The sequence below is a fragment of the Haliotis cracherodii genome, unplaced genomic scaffold (assembly GCF_022045235.1).
Source record: "Haliotis cracherodii isolate W230 unplaced genomic scaffold, xgHalCrac1.p SCAF_2, whole genome shotgun sequence".
In the NCBI taxonomy this organism is placed as follows: domain Eukaryota; kingdom Metazoa; phylum Mollusca; class Gastropoda; order Lepetellida; family Haliotidae; genus Haliotis; species Haliotis cracherodii.
The window spans coordinates 38,499,035-38,522,631 of NW_027266275.1; the positions used below are offsets into that span (position 1 = coordinate 38,499,035).

Below are 23,597 nucleotides of genomic sequence, written 5' to 3' on the forward strand. Positions count from 1 at the left end.
GATATTGATTAACAACCATGCGTATTTTGCAATGTCCATACACGTACAGCCCAGACAGAAACACCATAAGTCACCGTTAAGAGAGACGAAAAACAGACCAGCTAAAAACATACACCTAAACATAGGTTCTAGATTCTGTCAAATTATGCATTTTTGCCTGTGACTGTGGATCATCATGTGTGCATGTGATTTCTAAATGGATACCATCTACATGAAGTTACCCTGGATATTTTTATTTACTACTGACAAGCATTACAGCTCCCTTGAATTTGTTTCACTGAATATACCTATAAAGTGTCAGTCTGCACACTCTCTACACTCCGCACCAAAACCGTTCGAATCCTTTTTTTCACCTTTGTGATCTCACGTGCAGTTGTGATAATGCACGTGAACAGGCTTCATCGGTGAACTGTTATTGATTAAAGAGTTTACTGTCTTCCCCAAGCTGTGAGATTCGCTCATACATCCGAGGTATATCTCCAGGACGCCAAATCAGTCAGATGTACCCTCCAAAGTTACCGCGGATTACTCACAATCAGCGTCAGCCAATCAAAACGCGGATCTCACCTTTCCAGCCAATCAAAACGCACGGGGATACTCACAGACAGTAGATGAAGCCATCGTCAATTAAAACTGTCTTTATTGGGATTAAAAGGTTGGGCTTTATAAGCCTGCTTGAAACAGTGGTCAACACTCCAGTTTGCAGCCGACATTGAGACAGAAGGAACTGTTTGGATTTAGATACAAAATAAGACGTTCGTACTGAATACGAAATTCTAATTACCCGTTACGTATTTGAAGATGGCAGCCCAATTTCAAGATGGTAAGTAAAACATAAATAAGTTTTCTTGAGTAGGGGCTTTCTTTTGACATGATGAACTACAAGTTCAAACAACATAAGAACTGCAAATCGATTAATGAATTTCCCTGTCTGATTCCATTATAGAACTGTATAATAGATTATTAATAATATATTTTGTTACATGACGAATTACATTGGTAACTGGCAGAAAAAGAAATATTTCGGGTAGACAAAACTTCATAAGAAAATAAGAGTTGAATAATAACTAATGTTATATGTACTTTGTATTTCTAGGCAGCAGCAACAATCGCTACCGCTCAAAGTGTCCAGGCCCCCTGTCCCTACAGTCATCACAGCGTTTCCAGCCCTACCAGAGACCCTCTCACTCACTTAGGTAAGTTGCATTGGCCATGAATGAAATTTATTCCAATGTTTTATTCTCTATGTTTTATTATATACTATCAATATAAGGCATATACTATTCTACAAAAGACAATTTCGATTACACGAATATGTAACAGTAACTCATATTTATTGTCTTTTTATGGTTCCAGATTTGCTCCAAAGTCCGACTGTGTTTCCCCACTAGTCCAGACCAGAGACTACGTCCCGACTCCTCCCTGTCCCGCCCCAGGAACCTGGGCCAACACCTTCAGCTTCGACGACTACAGCACAAAAGTGTGGGCAACGGACGTCTTCCACCAACAGCGGCTTCAGATGCAGACAGTGTTGATCCAAAGAGAGATCCTGATGTCGACCCCTGGTATCAGCCCCTACCCGAATTGTACTTACACCCCACGAGCCTCCACACCCATTACTCCATACGGGGTCTACGACAACCTCGCCCATAGCATCATGAAAGAAGAGTGCGACACCGGCTACTTCAGCTCCTCCGACATCTCCAGAGTGACTCCAGATGGCGACATCGCCGACGACGTCCTTGACAGCAGACCGGATTCACCCAGCAGTGACATGTCAGAGAAACGACCTGTTGAAAACGCTAACGTGTTCGCCACACCAGTCATACCCGATTACAAACCAGAATTCACCAGCTTGCCGATCATACCACAGATTGTCCCAGAGATGTTCACGGTCAACCCAGAGGTCAACCATGAGGTCAACACCAGTTCAAACCACAAACACAAAAATGCAAGCCTCCAAACCTCAGATCCTTCTTCCTACACTCTCGAGTCTCTACCCAAGAAGAAGCCTCACCAAGAACCGGGCCACTACGAGTGTCTGACTTGTGGGAAAGTGTTTGCATGGAAGACTGGTCTTGTTACCCACAAGCGTGTACATACCGGTGAACGACCCTACAAGTGCCCAGTCTGTCCTAAAGCCTTCAGCGACTACTCCACATACAGCAAGCACTGCCGCATCCACTCCGGCCACAAGCCCTACAGTTGCGACGTCTGTGGCAAAGCCTTCACTCAGTCAGGTAACAGACTGAGGCATATGAGGACTGTACACAAGGTTACTTTATAAACTCGTGCTGTCTGATTAGGTGATGCAAATGATGTGATGTTGCAAATAGTGTTGCCCATGTGATAATGTGCTCATCTGAATATTATATATGATATGCATCATGATATGGTATGCGAGAGTTTTTGACAATACCGTGTAAAGTGCTGTATGTTGTGAAAGTGCTATTCATGTGTCTTATTGGTGTATATATTGAATTAAACATTGGATGTTGACACCTTCGTTTTCCGTGTATATGTTGTGAGATAACACATGTTGCCATTCATAAATGCTATGGTAACCCGGCATCCCAAAACTTTAACCTGTGGATCTGTAAACTCCTCGCAGTCGATGAATAGACATGACTTCCCATGTCAAACAAGACGACACGTCTTCAGATTCTTTTATCTGCCATACTGGTGTATTACGAATGTGTATTAAGCCCCTTTTCTATTTTTTAATAAGATTGTAGCTCAAATCAAAAGAAATTATAATGACACTCTTTATGTTCAAGTACAGTACAATAAACTGATAAATCAGCCAGAATTGTACTGTGGAAACTTAATTTTAATTTGTATTAGACAAAACATTGTATTTAGCAAAGGAAATACGCTGTCAAAGAATGAAAAGCGGTACTTTTGGGGAATTACTTCAAACTAAATCTATTGTGTAATATTTTCAAGTAAATTATCATGGAGCCCAGTGTAATTCAGCCATCAGAACTAAAAAGATGTTATTGGGAATTTTTCAAACGTTTGAACATTTGAGCGGACTGCGATTATAAATCTTTACTAACAATTTGACAAAAGATAGTCCCTATTTTCTCTTATGGTTCAGAAATTATGAGATACCTTATGGTCTTGCAGAGGCAAGAGAAGTCGAAAAGGAAATTTAATCCGTACATGTGACGTACGAGTGTAAGATTAATTTGTGTTAAACGTGGTTTTGGGTGAAAGGGGTCGCAGACCTTTGTATCACTATATAAGAATAATAAAATATTGGTTACACTTTTTGAAAATGCCAGAAAGTAGATTATCCCGAAAAATGTTATAATATGATGGAATGACTAAAATGGGCATACAATGATAAACGTCTACAGTATAAATTTGAGTATGGTTACATTTGGGAAGCATGCTATGTTGATATCGAAAACAATACAGACGTATCTACTGTAGATGTGTCTAGCAAATGTGAATATTCATACAATTATTTCGTAGAAAAGTATTTAAGTGATGTAAATATAAGAAAATGCAGATCATCTTTAGCACAATTTAGATGCAGCTCACACAGCTTCAAAGTTGACAGGCACAAGAAATACCAAAAGCTTAAGATAATGTAGACAGTGTTCATTGTTTGTATGTTGTAAATATGACAATTTAAGGGAAAAATATTGAACAAAAATACTGTGTACATACAAATAAATACAAGTGTGTCACATGTGAGCAAAACGACTATACGAACTCTGTCCCTATTTATATATCATGCCATGTTATTAAGAAATGAATCCTTGTAACATTTGTAACCGCTTCCACATTGTTATGTTTTGTATGCTATGTTCCCGTGGGCGTACAGTTATATGTTTATGTTAATATATAAATAAACTGATTAATAGTACTTATCGCTTTCTATCAGCCCCATCTTAGTTAATCAGAACAACATTGAATGCAATTGCATATGACCAATATAATACGCCGTGGACAATCTCGATAGTTATTTTGCACACTGAGTCAAGCAAATTCGGACATATATCTACGCACCAATGAATTGGTTATTTTACTGTTGGGCCTGTAACTAACATGTACACATTTATTTCATGACAATGACGACTGTATACATAATCTGGAATCGGTGACAGGAACACTGTATGAAGATACGGTTAGGTTTTCATCTCCGGCTGGAAGCCACGGAATATCTCGTGTGATGCCAAACAGATATACAATGATATCCGTAAGATTTAAAATGAAATCCTTGCATTTTTTTAAATGTACATTAACGAGAAGGGTAAACAATGACACACAATCAACCAAGTCTCCGATCCCGACCACCCGATCCACTTAGTCGCCTCTTACGGCAGACATAGGATAATTGGGGTCGATTCGAATCCCAGAATTCCCACTGGGTTGAAAGGAAAGACCAGGGCGGTTTCAAGAGACACTGGTTGGTTGATTTATGCGACGAGACGTGTGACGCGTGATCTTGCTTCATTGACAGGAAAAACTGATTTGTTGATTTATGCGACAATTAGAACGGATACTCAGAAACCGTAGACACTGATTGGTTGATTTCGATGATAAGCTGAACACAAACTCACTTTACACAGACACTGATTGGTTGACGTCCGCGACAGTTAGAGCCGATACTCAGAAGCCGGAGACACTGATTGGTTGATTTCGATGACGAGTAGAACACTGACACTGGCTGCATAAATACTCACTATAGTTATTTGCTACAACCAAACGTGGCCCAGTAAGTAAATATAAGCACGTAGGGCAGCCGACAGTTAACTTTGAAAGGAAATCTGGGCTTTATATGCCTGCTTGAAACAGTGGTCAACACTCCAGTTCGCAGCCTACATTGAGACATAAGGATAGATTTAGATACAGAATAAGACGTTCGTACTGAAACAAAATTCACGCTAATACCCATTACGTATTTGAAGATGGGAACCCAATTTCAAGATGGTAAGTAAAAAATAAATAACTTTTCTTGAGTAGGGGAACTACATGTATAAACCATATTTTGGTTCACAACCTAAGAACTGCAAATTGATTAATAAATGTCCCTGTCTGATTCCATTATAAAACCGTATAATAGATTATTAATAATATATTTTGTTACATGACTCGAATTACATTGGTAACTGGCAGAAACAAATATTTCGGGTAGACAAAACTTCATAAGAAAATTGCGAGTTGAATAATAACTAATGTTATATGTACTTTGTATTTCTAGGCAGCAGCAACAATCGCTACCGCTCAAAGTGTCCAGGCCCCCTGTCCCTACAGTCATCACAGCGTTTCCAGCCCTACCAGAGACCCTCTCACTCACTCAGGTAAGTTGCATTGGCCATGAATGAAATTTATTCCAATTATATTCTCTATGTTTTATTATATACTATCAATATGAGGCATATACTATTCTACAAAAGACCAAAAAATAAGACAATTTCGATTACACGAATATGTAACAGTAACTCCTATTTATTGTCTTTTTATGGTTCCAGATTTGCTCCAAAGTCCGACTGTGTTTCCCCACTAGTCCAGACCAGAGACTACGTCCCGACTCCTCCCTGTCCCGCCCCAGGAACCTGGGCCAACACCTTCAGCTTTGACGACTACAGCACAAAAGTGTGGGCAAGGGACATGTTCCATCAACAGCGGCTCCAGGTGCAGACTGCGTTGATCCAAAGAGAGATCCTGATGTCGACCCCTGGTATCAGCCCCTACCCGAATTGTAACTACCCTCCACGAGACTCCACACCGATTTCTCCATACGGGGTCTACGACAACCTCGCCCATAGCATCATGAAAGAAGAGTGCGACACCGGCTACTTTAGCTCCTCCGACATCTCCAGAGTGACTCCAGATGGCGACATCGCCGACGACGTCCTTGACAGCAGGCCGGATTCACCCAGCAGTGACATGTCAGAGAAACGACCTGTTGAAAACACTACCGTGTTCGACACACCAGTCATACCCGATTACAAACCAGAATTCACCAGCTTGCCGATCATACCACAGATTGTCCCAGAGATCTTCAAGGTCAACCATGAGGTCAACACCAGTTCAAACCACAAACACGAAAATGCAAGTCTCCAAACCTCAGATCCTTCTTCCTCTTCCTACACTCTCGAGTCTCTACCCAAGAAGATGCCTCACCAAGAACCGGGCCACTACGAGTGTCTGACTTGTGGGAAAGTGTTTGCATGGAAGACTGGTCTTGTTACCCACAAGCGTGTACATACCGGTGAACGACCCTACAAGTGCCCAGTCTGTCCTAAAGCCTTCAGCGACTACTCCACATACAGCAAGCACTGCCGCATCCACTCCGGCCACAAGCCCTACAGTTGCGACGTCTGTGGCAAAGCCTTCACTCAGTCAGGTAACAGACTGAGGCATATGAGGACTGTACACAAGGTTACTTTATAAACTCGTGCTGTCTGATTAGGTGATGCAAATGATGTGATGTTGCAAATAGTGCTGCCCATGTGATAATGTGCTCATCTGAATATTATATATGATATGCATCATGATATGGTATGCGAGAGTTTTTGACAATACCGTGTAAAGTGCTGTATGTTGTGAAAGTGCTATTCATGTGTCTTATTGGTGTATATATTGAATTAAACATTGGATGTTGACACCTTCGTTTTCCGTGTATGTGTTGTGAGATAACACATGTTGCCATTCATAAATGCTATGGTAACCCGGCATCCCAAAACTTTAACCTGTGGATCTGTAAACTCCTCGCAGTCGATGAATAGACATGACTTCCCATGTCAAACAAGACGACACGTCTTCAGATTCTTTTATCTGCCATACTGGTGTATTACGAATGTGTATTAAGCCCCTTTTCTGTTTTTTTAATAAGATTGTAGCTCAAATCAAAAGAAATTATAATGACACTCTTTATGTTCAAGTACAGTAAAATGTTTACAAACTGATAAATCAGTCAGAATTGTACTGTGGAAACTTAATTTTAATTCGTATAAGGCAAAACATTGTATTTAGCAAAGGAAATACGCTGTCAAAGAATGAAAAGCGGTACTTTTGGGGAATTACTTCAAACTAAATCTATTGTGTAATATTTTCAAGTAAATTATCATGGAGCCCAGTGTAATTCAGCCATCCAAACTAAAAAGATGTTATTGGGAATTTTTCAAACGTTTGAACATTTGAGCGGACTGCGATTATAAATCTTTCCTAACAATTTGACAAAAAATAGTCCCTATTTTCTCTTATGGTTCAGAAATATGGGGTCTTGCAGAGGCAAGAGAAGTCGAAAAGGAAATTTAATCCGTACATGTGACGTACGAGTGTAAGATTAATTTGTGTTTTTGGTGAAAGGGGTCGCAGACCTTTGTATCACTATATAAGAATAATAAAATATTGGTTACACTTTTTGAAAATGCCAGAAAGTAGATTATCCCGAAAAATGTTATAATATGATGGTATGACTAAAATGGGCATACAATGATAAACGTCTACAGTATAAATTTGAGTATGGTTACATTTGGGAAGCATGCTATGTTGATATCGAAAACAATACAGACGTATCTACTGTAGATGTGTCTAGCAAATGTGAATATTCATACAATTATTTCGTAGAAAAGTATTTAAGTGATGTAAATATAAGAAAATGCAGATCATCCTTAGCACAATTTAGATGCAGCTCACACAGCTTCAAAGTTGACAGGCACAAGAAATACCAAAAGCTTAAGATTATGTAGACAATGTTCATTGTTTGTATGTTGTAAATATGACAATTTAAGGGGAAAATATTGAACAAAAATACTGTGTACATATAAATAAATACAAGTGTGTCACATGTGAGCAAAACGACTATACGAACTCTGTCCCTATTTATATATCATGCCATGTTATTAAGAAATGAATCCTTGTAACATTTGTAACCGCTTCCACATTGTTATGTTTTGTATGCTATGTTCCCGTGGGCGTACAGTTATATGTTTATGTTAATATATAAATAAACTGATTAATAGTACTTATCGCTTTCTATCAGCCCCATCTTAGTTAATCAGAACAACATTGAATGCAATTGCATATGACCAATATAATACGCCGTGGACAATCTCGATAGTTATTTTGCAGTCAGCCTTTGTACACTGAGTCAAGCAAATTCGGACATATATCTACGCACCAATGAATTGGTTATTTTACTGTTGGGCCTGTAACTAACATGTACACATATATTTCATGACGATGACGACAGTATACATAATCTGGAATCGGTGACAGGAACACTGTATGAAGATACGGTTAGGTCTTCATCTCCGGCTGGAAGCCACGGAATATCTTGTGTGATGCCAAACAGATATACAGTGATATCCGTAAGATTTAAAATGAAATCCTTGCATTTTTTTAAATGTACATTAACGAGAAGGGTAAACAATGACACACAATCAACCAAGTCTCCGATCCCGACCACCCGATCCACTTAGTCGCCTCTTACGGCAGACATAGGATAATTGGGGTCGATTCGAATCCCAGAATTCCCACTGGGTTGAAAGGAAAGACCAGGGCGGTTTCAAGAGACACTGGTTGGTTGATTCATGCAACGAGACGTGTGACGCGTGATCTTGCTTCATTGACAGGAAAAACTGATTTGTTGATTTATGCGACAATTAGAACGGATACTCAGAAACCGTAGACACTGATTGGTTGATTTCGATGATAAGCTGAACACAAACTCACTTTACACAGAAACTGATTGGTTGACGTCCGCGACAGTTAGAGCCGATACTCAGAAGCCGGAGACACTGATTGGTTGATTTCGATGACGAGTAGAACACTGACACTGGCTGCATAAATACTCACTATAGTTATTTGCTAAAACCAAACGTGGCCCAGTAAGTAAATATAAGCACGTAGAGCAGCCGACAGTTAACTTTGAAAGGAAATCTGGGCTTTATATGCCTGCTTGAAACAGTGGTCAACACTCCAGTTCGCAGCCTACATTGAGACATAAGGATAGATTTAGATACAGAATAAGACGTTCGTACTGAAACAAAATTCACGCTAAATACCCATTACGTATTTGAAGATGGCAACCCAATTTCAAGATGGTAAGTAAAATATAAATAACTTTTCTTGAGTAGGGGTTTTCTTTTGACATGTTGAACTACATGTATAAACCATATTTTGGTTCACAACCTAAGAACTGCAAATTGATTAATAAATGTCCCTGTCTGATTCCATTATAAAACCGTATAATAGATTATTAATAATATATTTTGTTACATGACTCGAATTACATTGGTAACTGGCAGAAACAAATATTTCGGGTAGACAAAACTTCATAAGAAAATTGCGAGTTGAATAATAACTAATGTTATATGTACTTTGTATTTCTAGGCAGCAGCAACAATCGCTACCGCTCAAAGTGTCCAGGCCCCCTGTCCCTACAGTCATCACAGCGTTTCCAGCCCTACCAGAGACCCTCTCACTCACTCAGGTAAGTTGCATTGGCCATGAATGAAATTTATTCCAATTATATTCTCTATGTTTTATTATATACTATCAATATGAGGCATATACTATTCTACAAAAGACCAAAAAATAAGACAATTTCGATTACACGAATATGTAACAGTAACTCCTATTTATTGTCTCTTTATGGTTCCAGATTTGCTCCAAAGTCCGACTGTGTTTCCCCACTAGTCCAGACCAGAGACTACGTCCCGACTCCTCCCTGTCCCGTCCCAGGAACCTGGGCCAACACCTTCAGCTTTGACGACTACAGCACAAAAGTGTGGGCAAGGGACATGTTCCATCAACAGCGGCTCCAGGTGCAGACTGCGTTGATCCAAAGAGAGATCCTGATGTCGACCCCTGGTATCAGCCCCTACCCGAATTGTAACTACCCTCCACGAGACTCCACACCGATTTCTCCATACGGGGTCTACGACAACCTCGCCCATAGCATCATGAAAGAAGAGTGCGACACCGGCTACTTTAGCTCCTCCGACATCTCCAGAGTGACTCCAGATGGCGACATCGCCGACGACGTCCTTGACAGCAGGCCGGATTCACCCAGCAGTGACATGTCAGAGAAACGACCTGTTGAAAACACTACCGTGTTCGACACACCAGTCATACCCGATTACAAACCAGAATTCACCAGCTTGCCGATCATACCACAGATTGTCCCAGAGATCTTCAAGGTCAACCATGAGGTCAACACCAGTTCAAACCACAAACACGAAAATGCAAGTCTCCAAACCTCAGATCCTTCTTCCTCTTCCTACACTCTCGAGTCTCTACCCAAGAAGAAGCCTCACCAAGAACTGGGCCACTACGAGTGTCTGACTTGTGGGAAAGTGTTTGCATGGAAGACTGGTCTTGTGACCCACAAGCGTGTACATACCGGTGAACGACCCTACAAGTGCCCAGTCTGTCCTAAAGCCTTCAGCGACTACTCCACATACAGCAAGCACTGCCGCATCCACTCCGGCCACAAGCCCTACAGTTGCGACGTCTGTGGCAAAGCCTTCACTCAGTCAGGTAACAGACTGAGGCATATGAGGACTGTACACAAGGTTACTTTATAAACTCGTGCTGTCTGATTAGGTGATGCAAATGATGTGATGTTGCAAATAGTGCTGCCCATGTGATAATGTGCTCATCTGAATATTATATATGATATGCATCATGATATGGTATGCGAGAGTTTTTGACAATACCGTGTAAAGTGCTGTATGTTGTGAAAGTGCTATTCATGTGTCTTATTGGTGTATATATTGAATTAAACATTGGATGTTGACACCTTCGTTTTCCGTGTATGTGTTGTGAGATAACACATGTTGCCATTCATAAATGCTATGGTAACCCGGCATCCCAAAACTTTAACCTGTGGATCTGTAAACTCCTCGCAGTCGATGAATAGACATGACTTCCCATGTCAAACAAGACGACACGTCTTCAGATTCTTTTATCTGCCATACTGGTGTATTACGAATGTGTATTAAGCCCCTTTTCTGTTTTTTTAATAAGATTGTAGCTCAAATCAAAAGAAATTATAATGACACTCTTTATGTTCAAGTACAGTAAAATGTTTACAAACTGATAAATCAGTCAGAATTGTACTGTGGAAACTTAATTTTAATTCGTATAAGGCAAAACATTGTATTTAGCAAAGGAAATACGCTGTCAAAGAATGAAAAGCGGTACTTTTGGGGAATTACTTCAAACTAAATCTATTGTGTAATATTTTCAAGTAAATTATCATGGAGCCCAGTGTAATTCAGCCATCCAAACTAAAAAGATGTTATTGGGAATTTTTCAAACGTTTGAACATTTGAGCGGACTGCGATTATAAATCTTTCCTAACAATTTGACAAAAAATAGTCCCTATTTTCTCTTATGGTTCAGAAATATGGGGTCTTGCAGAGGCAAGAGAAGTCGAAAAGGAAATTTAATCCGTACATGTGACGTACGAGTGTAAGATTAATTTGTGTTTTTGGTGAAAGGGGTCGCAGACCTTTGTATCACTATATAAGAATAATAAAATATTGGTTACACTTTTTGAAAATGCCAGAAAGTAGATTATCCCGAAAAATGTTATAATATGATGGTATGACTAAAATGGGCATACAATGATAAACGTCTACAGTATAAATTTGAGTATGGTTACATTTGGGAAGCATGCTATGTTGATATCGAAAACAATACAGACGTATCTACTGTAGATGTGTCTAGCAAATGTGAATATTCATACAATTATTTCGTAGAAAAGTATTTAAGTGATGTAAATATAAGAAAATGCAGATCATCCTTAGCACAATTTAGATGCAGCTCACACAGCTTCAAAGTTGACAGGCACAAGAAATACCAAAAGCTTAAGATTATGTAGACAATGTTCATTGTTTGTATGTTGTAAATATGACAATTTAAGGGGAAAATATTGAACAAAAATACTGTGTACATATAAATAAATACAAGTGTGTCACATGTGAGCAAAACGACTATACGAACTCTGTCCCTATTTATATATCATGCCATGTTATTAAGAAATGAATCCTTGTAACATTTGTAACCGCTTCCACATTGTTATGTTTTGTATGCTATGTTCCCGTGGGCGTACAGTTATATGTTTATGTTAATATATAAATAAACTGATTAATAGTACTTATCGCTTTCTATCAGCCCCATCTTAGTTAATCAGAACAACATTGAATGCAATTGCATATGACCAATATAATACGCCGTGGACAATCTCGATAGTTATTTTGCAGTCAGCCTTTGTACACTGAGTCAAGCAAATTCGGACATATATCTACGCACCAATGAATTGGTTATTTTACTGTTGGGCCTGTAACTAACATGTACACATATATTTCATGACGATGACGACAGTATACATAATCTGGAATCGGTGACAGGAACACTGTATGAAGATACGGTTAGGTCTTCATCTCCGGCTGGAAGCCACGGAATATCTCGTGTGATGCCAAACAGATATACAGTGATATCCGTAAGATTTAAAATGAAATCCTTGCATTTTTTTAAATGTACATTAACGAGAAGGGTAAACAATGACACACAATCAACCAAGTCTCCGATCCCGACCACCCGATCCACTTAGTCGCCTCTTACGGCAGACATAGGATAATTGGGGTCGATTCGAATCCCAGAATTCCCACTGGGTTGAAAGGAAAGACCAGGGCGGTTTCAAGAGACACTGGTTGGTTGATTCATGCAACGAGACGTGTGACGCGTGATCTTGCTTCATTGACAGGAAAAACTGATTTGTTGATTTATGCGACAATTAGAACGGATACTCAGAAATCGCAGACACTGATTGGTTGATTTCGATGATAAGCTGAACACAAACTCACTTTACACAGAAACTGATTGGTTGACGTCCGCGACAGTTAGAGCCGATACTCAGAAGCCGGAGACACTGATTGGTTGATTTCGATGACGAGTAGAACACTGACACTGGCTGCATAAATACTCACTATAGTTATTTGCTAAAACCAAACGTGGCCCAGTAAGTAAATATAAGCACGTAGAGCAGCCGACAGTTAACTTTGAAAGGAAATCTGGGCTTTATATGCCTGCTTGAAACAGTGGTCAACACTCCAGTTCGCAGCCTACATTGAGACATAAGGATAGATTTAGATACAGAATAAGACGTTCGTACTGAAACAAAATTCACGCTAAATACCCGTTACGCATTTGAAGATGGCAACCCAATTTCAAGATGGTAAGTAAAAAATAAATAACTTTTTTTGAGAAGGGGTTTTCTTTTGACATGTTGAACTACATGTATAAACCATATTTTGGTTCACAACCTAAGAACTGCAAATTGATTAATAAATGTCCCTGTGTGATTCCATTATAAAACCGTATAATAGATTATTAATAATATATTTTGTTACATGACTCGAATTACATTGGTAACTGGCAGAAACAAATATTTCGGGTAGACAAAACTTCATAAGAAAATTGCGAGTTGAATAATAACTAATGTTATATGTACTTTGTATTTCTAGGCAGCAGCAACAATCGCTACCGCTCAAAGTGTCCAGGCCCCCTGTCCCTACAGTCATCACAGCGTTTCCAGCCCTACCAGAGACCCTCTCACTCACTCAGGTAAGTTGCATTGGCCATGAATGAAATTTATTCCAATTATATTCTCTATGTTTTATTATATACTATCAATATGAGGCATATACTATTCTACAAAAGACCAAAAAATAAGACAATTTCGATTACACGAATATGTAACAGTAACTCCTATTTATTGTCTCTTTATGGTTCCAGATTTGCTCCAAAGTCCGACTGTGTTTCCCCACTAGTCCAGACCAGAGACTACGTCCCGACTCCTCCCTGTCCCGTCCCAGGAACCTGGGCCAACACCTTCAGCTTTGACGACTACAGCACAAAAGTGTGGGCAAGGGACATGTTCCATCAACAGCGGCTCCAGGTGCAGACTGCGTTGATCCAAAGAGAGATCCTGATGTCGACCCCTGGTATCAGCCCCTACCCGAATTGTAACTACCCTCCACGAGACTCCACACCGATTTCTCCATACGGGGTCTACGACAACCTCGCCCATAGCATCATGAAAGAAGAGTGCGACACCGGCTACTTTAGCTCCTCCGACATCTCCAGAGTGACTCCAGATGGCGACATCGCCGACGACGTCCTTGACAGCAGGCCGGATTCACCCAGCAGTGACATGTCAGAGAAACGACCTGTTGAAAACACTACCGTGTTCGACACACCAGTCATACCCGATTACAAACCAGAATTCACCAGCTTGCCGATCATACCACAGATTGTCCCAGAGATCTTCAAGGTCAACCATGAGGTCAACACCAGTTCAAACCACAAACACGAAAATGCAAGTCTCCAAACCTCAGATCCTTCTTCCTCTTCCTACACTCTCGAGTCTCTACCCAAGAAGAAGCCTCACCAAGAACCGGGCCACTACGAGTGTCTGACTTGTGGGAAAGTGTTTGCATGGAAGACTGGTCTTGTGACCCACAAGCGTGTACATACCGGTGAACGACCCTACAAGTGCCCAGTCTGTCCTAAAGCCTTCAGCGACTACTCCACATACAGCAAGCACTGCCGCATCCACTCCGGCCACAAGCCCTACAGTTGCGACGTCTGTGGCAAAGCCTTCACTCAGTCAGGTAACAGACTGAGGCATATGAGGACTGTACACAAGGTTACTTTATAAACTCGTGCTGTCTGATTAGGTGATGCAAATGATGTGATGTTGCAAATAGTGCTGCCCATGTGATAATGTGCTCATCTGAATATTATATATGATATGCATCATGATATGGTATGCGAGAGTTTTTGACAATACCGTGTAAAGTGCTGTATGTTGTGAAAGTGCTATTCATGTGTCTTATTGGTGTATATATTGAATTAAACATTGGATGTTGACACCTTCGTTTTCCGTGTATGTGTTGTGAGATAACACATGTTGCCATTCATAAATGCTATGGTAACCCGGCATCCCAAAACTTTAACCTGTGGATCTGTAAACTCCTCGCAGTCGATGAATAGACATGACTTCCCATGTCAAACAAGACGACACGTCTTCAGATTCTTTTATCTGCCATACTGGTGTATTACGAATGTGTATTAAGCCCCTTTTCTGTTTTTTTAATAAGATTGTAGCTCAAATCAAAAGAAATTATAATGACACTCTTTATGTTCAAGTACAGTAAAATGTTTACAAACTGATAAATCAGTCAGAATTGTACTGTGGAAACTTAATTTTAATTCGTATAAGGCAAAACATTGTATTTAGCAAAGGAAATACGCTGTCAAAGAATGAAAAGCGGTACTTTTGGGGAATTACTTCAAACTAAATCTATTGTGTAATATTTTCAAGTAAATTATCATGGAGCCCAGTGTAATTCAGCCATCCAAACTAAAAAGATGTTATTGGGAATTTTTCAAACGTTTGAACATTTGAGCGGACTGCGATTATAAATCTTTCCTAACAATTTGACAAAAAATAGTCCCTATTTTCTCTTATGGTTCAGAAATATGGGGTCTTGCAGAGGCAAGAGAAGTCGAAAAGGAAATTTAATCCGTACATGTGACGTACGAGTGTAAGATTAATTTGTGTTTTTGGTGAAAGGGGTCGCAGACCTTTGTATCACTATATAAGAATAATAAAATATTGGTTACACTTTTTGAAAATGCCAGAAAGTAGATTATCCCGAAAAATGTTATAATATGATGGTATGACTAAAATGGGCATACAATGATAAACGTCTACAGTATAAATTTGAGTATGGTTACATTTGGGAAGCATGCTATGTTGATATCGAAAACAATACAGACGTATCTACTGTAGATGTGTCTAGCAAATGTGAATATTCATACAATTATTTCGTAGAAAAGTATTTAAGTGATGTAAATATAAGAAAATGCAGATCATCCTTAGCACAATTTAGATGCAGCTCACACAGCTTCAAAGTTGACAGGCACAAGAAATACCAAAAGCTTAAGATTATGTAGACAATGTTCATTGTTTGTATGTTGTAAATATGACAATTTAAGGGGAAAATATTGAACAAAAATACTGTGTACATATAAATAAATACAAGTGTGTCACATGTGAGAAAAACGACTATACGAACTCTGTCCCTATTTATATATCATGCCATGTTATTAAGAAATGAATCCTTGTAACATTTGTAACCGCTTCCACATTGTTATGTTTTGTATGCTATGTTCCCGTGGGCGTACAGTTATATGTATATGTTAATATATAAATAAACTGAATAATAGTACCTATCGCTTTCTATCAGCCCCATCTTAGTTAATCAGAACAACATTGAATGCAATTGCATATGACCAATCTAATACGCCGTGGACAATCTCGATAGTTTTTTGCAGTCAGCCTATGTACACTGAGTCAAGCAAATTCGGACATATATCTACGCACCAATGAATTGGTTATTTTACTGTTGGGCCTGTAACTAACATGTACACATATATTTCATGACGATGACGACAGTATACATAATCTGGAATCGGTGACAGGAACACTACATGAAGATACGGTTAGGTCTTCATCTCCGGCTGGAAGCCACGGAATATCTCGTGTGATGCCAGACAGATATACAGTGATATCCGTAAGATTTAAAATGAAATCCTTGCATTTTAAAAAAATACACATTAACGAGATGGCACACAATAAACCAAGCCTCCGATCCCGACCACTCGATCCACTTAGTCGCCTCTTACGGCAGACATAGGATAATTGGGGCCAATTCGAATCCCAGAATTCCCACTGGGTTGAAAGGAAAGACCAGGGCGGTTTCAAGAGACACTGATTGGTTGATTTATGCGACGAGACGTGTGACGCGTGAACTTGCTTCATTGACAGGAACAACTGATTTGTTGATTTATGCGACAATTAGAACAGATACTCAGAAACCGCAGACACTGATTGGTTGATTTCGATGATAAGCTGAACACAAACTCACTTTACACAGACACTGATTGGTTGACGTCCGCGACAGTTAGAGCCGATACTCAGAAGCCGGAGACACTGATTGGTTGATTTCGATGACGAGTAGAACACTGACACTGGCTGCATAAATACTTACTATAGTTATTTGCTACAACCAAACGTGGCCCTGTAAGTAAATATAAGCACGTAGAGCAGCTGACAGTTAACTTTGAAAGGAAATCTGGGCTCTATATGCCTGCTTGAAACAGCGGTCAACACTCCAGTTCGCAGCCTACATTGAGACATAAGGATAGATTTAGATACAGAATAAGACGTTCGTACTGAAACAAAATTCACGCTAAATACCCGTTACGTATTTGAAGATGGCAACCCAATTTCAAGATGGTAAGTAAAAAATAAATAACTTTTTTTGAGAAGGGGTTTTCTTTTGACATGTTGAACTACATGTATAAACCATATTTTGGTTCACAACCTAAGAACTGCAAATTGATTAATGAATTTCCCTGTCTGATTCCATTATAAAACCGTATAATAGATTATTAATAATATATTTTGTTACATGACTCGAATTACATTGGTAACTGGCAGAAACAAATATTTCGGGTAGACAAATCTTCATAAGAAAATTGCGATTTGAATAATAACTAATGTTATATGTACTTTGTATTTCTAGGCAGCAGCAACAATCGCTACCGCTCAAAGTGTCCAGGCCCCCTGTCCCTACAGTCATCACAGCGTTTCCAGCCCTACCAGAGACCCCCCTCTCACTCACTCAGGTAAGTTGCATTGGCTATGAATGAAATTTATTCCAATTATATTCTCTATGTTTCATTATATACTATCAATATAAGGCATATACTATTCTACAAAAGACCAAAAAATAAGACAATTTCGGTTACACGAATATGTAACAGTTACTCCTATTTATTGTCTTTTTATGGTTCCAGATTTGCTCCAAAGACCGACTGTGTTTCCCCACTAGTCCAGACCAGAGACTACGTCCCGACTCCTCCCTGTCCCGCCCCAGGAACCTGGGCCAACACCTTCAGCTTTGACGACTACAGCACAAAAGTGTGGGCAAGGGACATGTTCCATCAACAGCGGCTCCAGGTGCAGACTGCGTTGATCCAAAGAGAGATCCTGATGTCGACCCCTGGTATCAACCCCTACCCGAATTGTACTTACACCCCACGAGCCTCCACACCCATTACTCCATACGGGGTCTACGACAACCTCGCCCATAGCATCATGAAAGAAGAGTGCGACACCGGCTACTTTAGCTCCTCAGACATCTCCAGAGTGACTCCAGATGGCGACATCGCCGACGACGTCCTTGACAGCAGGCCGGATTCACCCAGCAGTGACATGTCAGAGAAACGACCTGTTGAAAACACCGTGTTCGCCACACCAGTCATACCCGATTACAAACCAGAATTCACCAGCTTGCCGATCATACCACAGATTGTCCCAGAGATCTTCATGGTCAACCCAGAGGTCAACCATGAGGTCAACACCAGTTCAAACCACAAACACAAAAATGCAAGTCTCCAAACCTCAGATCCTTCTTCCTACACTCTCGAGTCTCTACCCAAGAAGAAGCCTCACCAAGAACCGGGCCACTACGAGTGTCTGACTTGTGGGAAAGTGTTTGCATGGAAGACTGGTCTTGTTACCCACAAGCGTGTACATACCGGTGAACGACCCTACAAGTGCCCAGTCTGTCCTAAAACCTTCAGCGACTACTCCACATACAGCAAGCACTGCCGCATCCACTCCGGCCACAAGCCCTACAGTTGCGACGTCTGTGGCAAAGCCTTCACTCAGTCAGGTAACAGACTGAGGCATATGAGGACTGTACACAAGGTTACTCTGTAAACCTTTGCTCTGTAAATCACCAGTGCTATCTGTTTCTACTGTACACTACGAGTGCTACAAAAGTTATGTTGAGATAAGTGCTGCCCATGTGATAATGGGCTCATCTGAATATTATATATGATATGCATAATGACATGATGCGAGAGATTATGAAGTTTTCGTCATTGTTATACCGTGTTTAAACGTGTTGTAAAGGTGCTGTTCATGTTTACATCGAACAATGTGTTGTATTGATAATGTGTTGAATATATTGAATTAAACATTGAATGCTGAATATAATCCGTTTTCCTTGTATATACAGCTTGGCCACCGAAGTTGTCATTCATACATAATGAAGCCGTCGAAGGCGAGAACTCCCATGTGCACCGGAAATGGATTTCACACATAAAGTAGCAGAATATATATACATCACCAGCACAACATTCTCCACACGTACTTGTAGTGCTGTTGTCGCGACAGTGTCAATGTCACGCGAGAGGAGTTGCTTCTGTGTCAAGAAAATTCGATCTTATATCCGCTCATCCATATAATTGATTCTTTACTCTTGGTCCTGTAAAAGAACACATGCTATTTTTGATAACAAGTACAATGGCCACAGTACAAATAATCTGGAATCCTTGATATGTACACTCCATGAAGTAAATAGATGTCTGCTTCTCCTTAATATATCTGGAAGCATGGAATTCTTCCGTTGCACGTTGTCCAAAAACATGTTGTCCAGCACTCAAACCATACATCACGAGTACATTCAGATTTACCTATACCACCCTGTCGTATCTGAAAAAAAGTATTTGATACAATAATGGATTCTTAGTTGTTATAAATATCTTGGTGTAATATTTTCAAGTAAATTATCATAGAGCCCACATATGTGTAATGCAGCCATCCAAGCTAAAAGGTATTATTTTCTCTCATGGTTCGGAAATATGGGGCTTTGCAGAGGCAAAGAAATTGAATCCGTACATTTTTCGTGTGTAAAAGATTACTTGGTGTTCAACATAGTGTTTTGACATGTACTTTCAAACATGGAGATCTACTGTAGATGTTTCTAGCAAATGTGAATATTATAGATATTTTAAAATACAACTATTTCGCAGAAAAGTCTTTAAGTGATGTAAATGTAAGAAAATTATCTTTAGCACAATTTAGATGCAGCTGACACTGGTTAAAAGTTGGCAGTCACAAAAAATACCAAATGTTTAAGATTATGTAAACAATGTTCCTTGCTTGTATGTTGTAAATATGACAATTTAAGGGAAAAAATATTGAACAAAACTACTGTGTACATACAAATAAATACAAGTTTATCCCTTAAATGTCACATGTGAGCAAAACGACTATATGAACTCTGTCTCTATTTATATATTATGCCATGTTATTAAGAATTGAATCCTTGTAACATTTGTAACCGCTTCCACATTGTTATGTTTTGTATGCTATGTTCCCGTGGCCGTACAGTTATATGTATATGTTAATATATAAATAAACTGAATAATAGTACCTATCGCTTTCTATCAGCCCCATCTTAGTTAATCAGAACAACATTGATTGCAATTGCATATGACCAATCTAATACGCCGTGGACAATCTCGATAGTTTTTTTTGCAGTCAGCCTATGTACACTGAGTCAAGCAAATTCGGACATATATCTACGCACCAATGAATTGGTTATTTTACTGTTGGGCCTGTAACTAACATGTACACATATATTTCATGACGATGACGACAGTATACATAATCTGGAATCGGTGACAGGAACACTACATGAAGATACGGTTAGTTCTTCATCTCCGGCTGGAAGCCACGGAATATCTCGTGTGATGCCAGACAGATATACAGTGATATCCGTAAGATTTAAAATGAAATCCTTGCATTTTAAAAAAATACACATTAACGAGATGACACACAATAAACCAAGCCTCCGATCCCGACCACTCGATCCACTTAGTCGCCTCTTACGGCAGACATAGGATAATTGGGGCCAATTCGAATCCCAGAATTCCCACTGGGTTGAAAGGAAAGACCAGGGCGGTTTCAAGAGACATTGATTGGTTGATTTATGCGATGAGACGTGTGACGCGTGAACTTGCTTCATTGACAGGAAAAACTGATTTGTTGATTTATGCGACAATTAGAACAGATACTCAGAAACCGCAGACACTGATTGGTTGATTTCGATGATAAGCTGAACACAAACTCACTTTACACAGACACTGATTGGTTGACGTCCGCGACAGTTAGAGCCGATACTCAGAAGCCGGAGACACTGATTGGTTGATTTCGATGACGAGTAGAACACTGACACTGGCTGCATAAATACTTACTATAGTTATTTGCTAAAACCAAACGTGGCCCTGTAAGTAAATATAAGCACGTAGAGCAGCTGACAGTTAACTTTGAAAGGAAATCTGGGCTCTATATGTCTGCTTGAAACAGTGGTCAACACTCCAGTTCGCAGCCTACATTGAGACATAAGGATAGATTTAGATACAGAATAAGACGTTCGTACTGAAACAAAATTCACGCTAAATACCCGTTACGTATTTGAAGATGGCAACCCAATTTCAAGATGGTAAGTAAAAAATAAATACCTTTTTTTGAGAAGGGGTTTTCTTTTGACATGTTGAACTACATGTATAAACCATATTTTGGTTCACAACCTAAGAACTGCAAATTGATTAATGAATTTCCCTGTCTGATTCCATTATAAAACCGTATAATAGATTATTAATAATATATTTTGTTACATGACTCGAATTACATTGGTAACTGGCAGAAACAAATATTTCGGGTAGACAAATCTTCATAAGAAAATTGCAATTTGAATAATAACTAATGTTATATGTACTTTGTATTTCTAGGCAGCAGCAACAATCGCTACCGCTCAAAGCGTCCAGGCCCCCTGTCCCTACAGTCATCACAGCGTTTCCAGCCCTACCAGAGACCCTCTCACTCACTCAGGTAAGTTGCATTGGCTATGAATGAAATTTATTCCAATTATATTCTCTATGTTTCATTATATACTATCAATATAAGGCATATACTATTCTACAAAAGACCAAAAAATAAAACAATTTCGGTTACACGAATATGTAACAGTTACTCCTATTTATTGTCTTTTTATGGTTCCAGATTTGCTCCAAAGACCGACTGTGTTTCCCCACTAGTCCAGACCAGAGACTACGTCCCGACTCCTCCCTGTCCCGCCCCAGGAACCTGGGCCAACACCTTCAGCTTTGACGACTACAGCACAGAAGTGTGGGCAAGGGACATGTTCCATCAACAGCGGCTCCAGGTGCAGACTGCGTTGATCCAAAGAGAGATCCTGATGTCGACCCCTGGTATCAACCCCTACCCGAATTGTACTTACACCCCACGAGCCTCCACACCCATTACTCCATACGGGGTCTACGACAACCTCGCCCATAGCATCATGAAGGAAGAGTGCGACACCGGCTACTTCAGCTCCTCCGACATCTCCAGAGTGACTCCAGATGGCGACATCGCCGACGACGTCCTTGACAGCAGGCCGGATTCACCCAGCAGTGACATGTCAGAGAAACGACCTGTTGAAAACACCGTGTTCGCCACACCAGTCATACCCGATTACAAACCAGAATTCACCAGCTTGCCGATCATACCACAGATTGTCCCAGAGATCTTCATGGTCAACCCAGAGGTCAACCATGAGGTCAACACCAGTTCAAACCACAAACACAAAAATGCAAGTCTCCAAACCTCAGATCCTTCTTCCTACACTCTCGAGTCTCTACCCAAGAAGAAGCCTCACCAAGAACCGGGCCACTACGAGTGTCTGACTTGTGGGAAAGTGTTTGCATGGAAGACTGGTCTTGTTACCCACAAGCGTGTACATACCGGTGAACGACCCTACAAGTGCCCAGTCTGTCCTAAAACCTTCAGCGACTACTCCACATACAGCAAGCACTGCCGCATCCACTCCGGCCACAAGCCCTACAGTTGCGACGTCTGTGGCAAAGCCTTCACTCAGTCAGGTAACAGACTGAGGCATATGAGGACTGTACACAAGGTTACTCTGTAAACCTTTGCTCTGTAAATCACCAGTGCTATCTGTTTCTACTGTATACTACGAGTGCTACAAAAGTTATGTTGAGATAAGTGCTGCCCATGTGATAATGAGCTCATCTGAATATTATATATGATATGCATAATGACATGATGCGAGAGATTATGACGTTCAATGTTTTCGTCATTGTTATACCTTGTTTAAACGTGTTGTAAAGGTGCTGTTCATGTTTACATCGAACAATGTGTTGTATTGATAATGTGTTGAATAATTGAATTAAACATTGCATGCGAATATAATCCGTTTTCCTTGTATATATTATATATATATACTTCTAGGCAACCTAAGTTGTCATTCATACATAATGAAGTAACCATCTAAGCCGTCGAAGGCGAGAACTCCCTTGTGCACCATAGTCACCGGAAATGGATTTCACACACAAAGTAGCAGAATATATATATACATCACCAGCACAATATTCTCCACACGTGCTTGTGGTGCTGTTTTCGCTGACGGTGTCAATGTCACGCGACAGTTGCTTCTAGTCAAGGAAATTCGATCTTATGTCCGCTCATCGAAATACTTGATACTTTACTCTTGGTCCTGTAAAAGAACACATGCTATATTTGATAACAAGTACAATGGCCACAGTACAAATAATCTGGAATCCTTGATATGTACACTCTATGAAGTAAATAGATGTCTGTTTCTCCATTAATA

General features: G+C 40.0%; 1 protein-coding gene across 1 annotated transcript; it reads left to right on the plus strand.

The window, feature by feature from the left end:
* Positions 1-801: 801 nt before the first annotated feature.
* Positions 802-22,892, plus strand: LOC139467603 (zinc finger protein 91-like). The gene is made up of 13 exons (XM_071249135.1): positions 802-823; positions 1,097-1,196; positions 1,357-2,266; positions 6,217-6,399; positions 10,359-10,541; positions 11,045-11,048; positions 13,500-13,599; positions 13,771-14,683; positions 15,187-15,190; positions 17,631-17,733; positions 17,905-18,785; positions 21,694-21,793; positions 21,965-22,892. Exons 1-13 carry the CDS (start codon positions 802-804, stop codon positions 22,890-22,892), a joined length of 4,431 nt encoding a protein of 1,476 aa, XP_071105236.1.
* Positions 22,893-23,597: the final 705 nt, after the last annotated feature.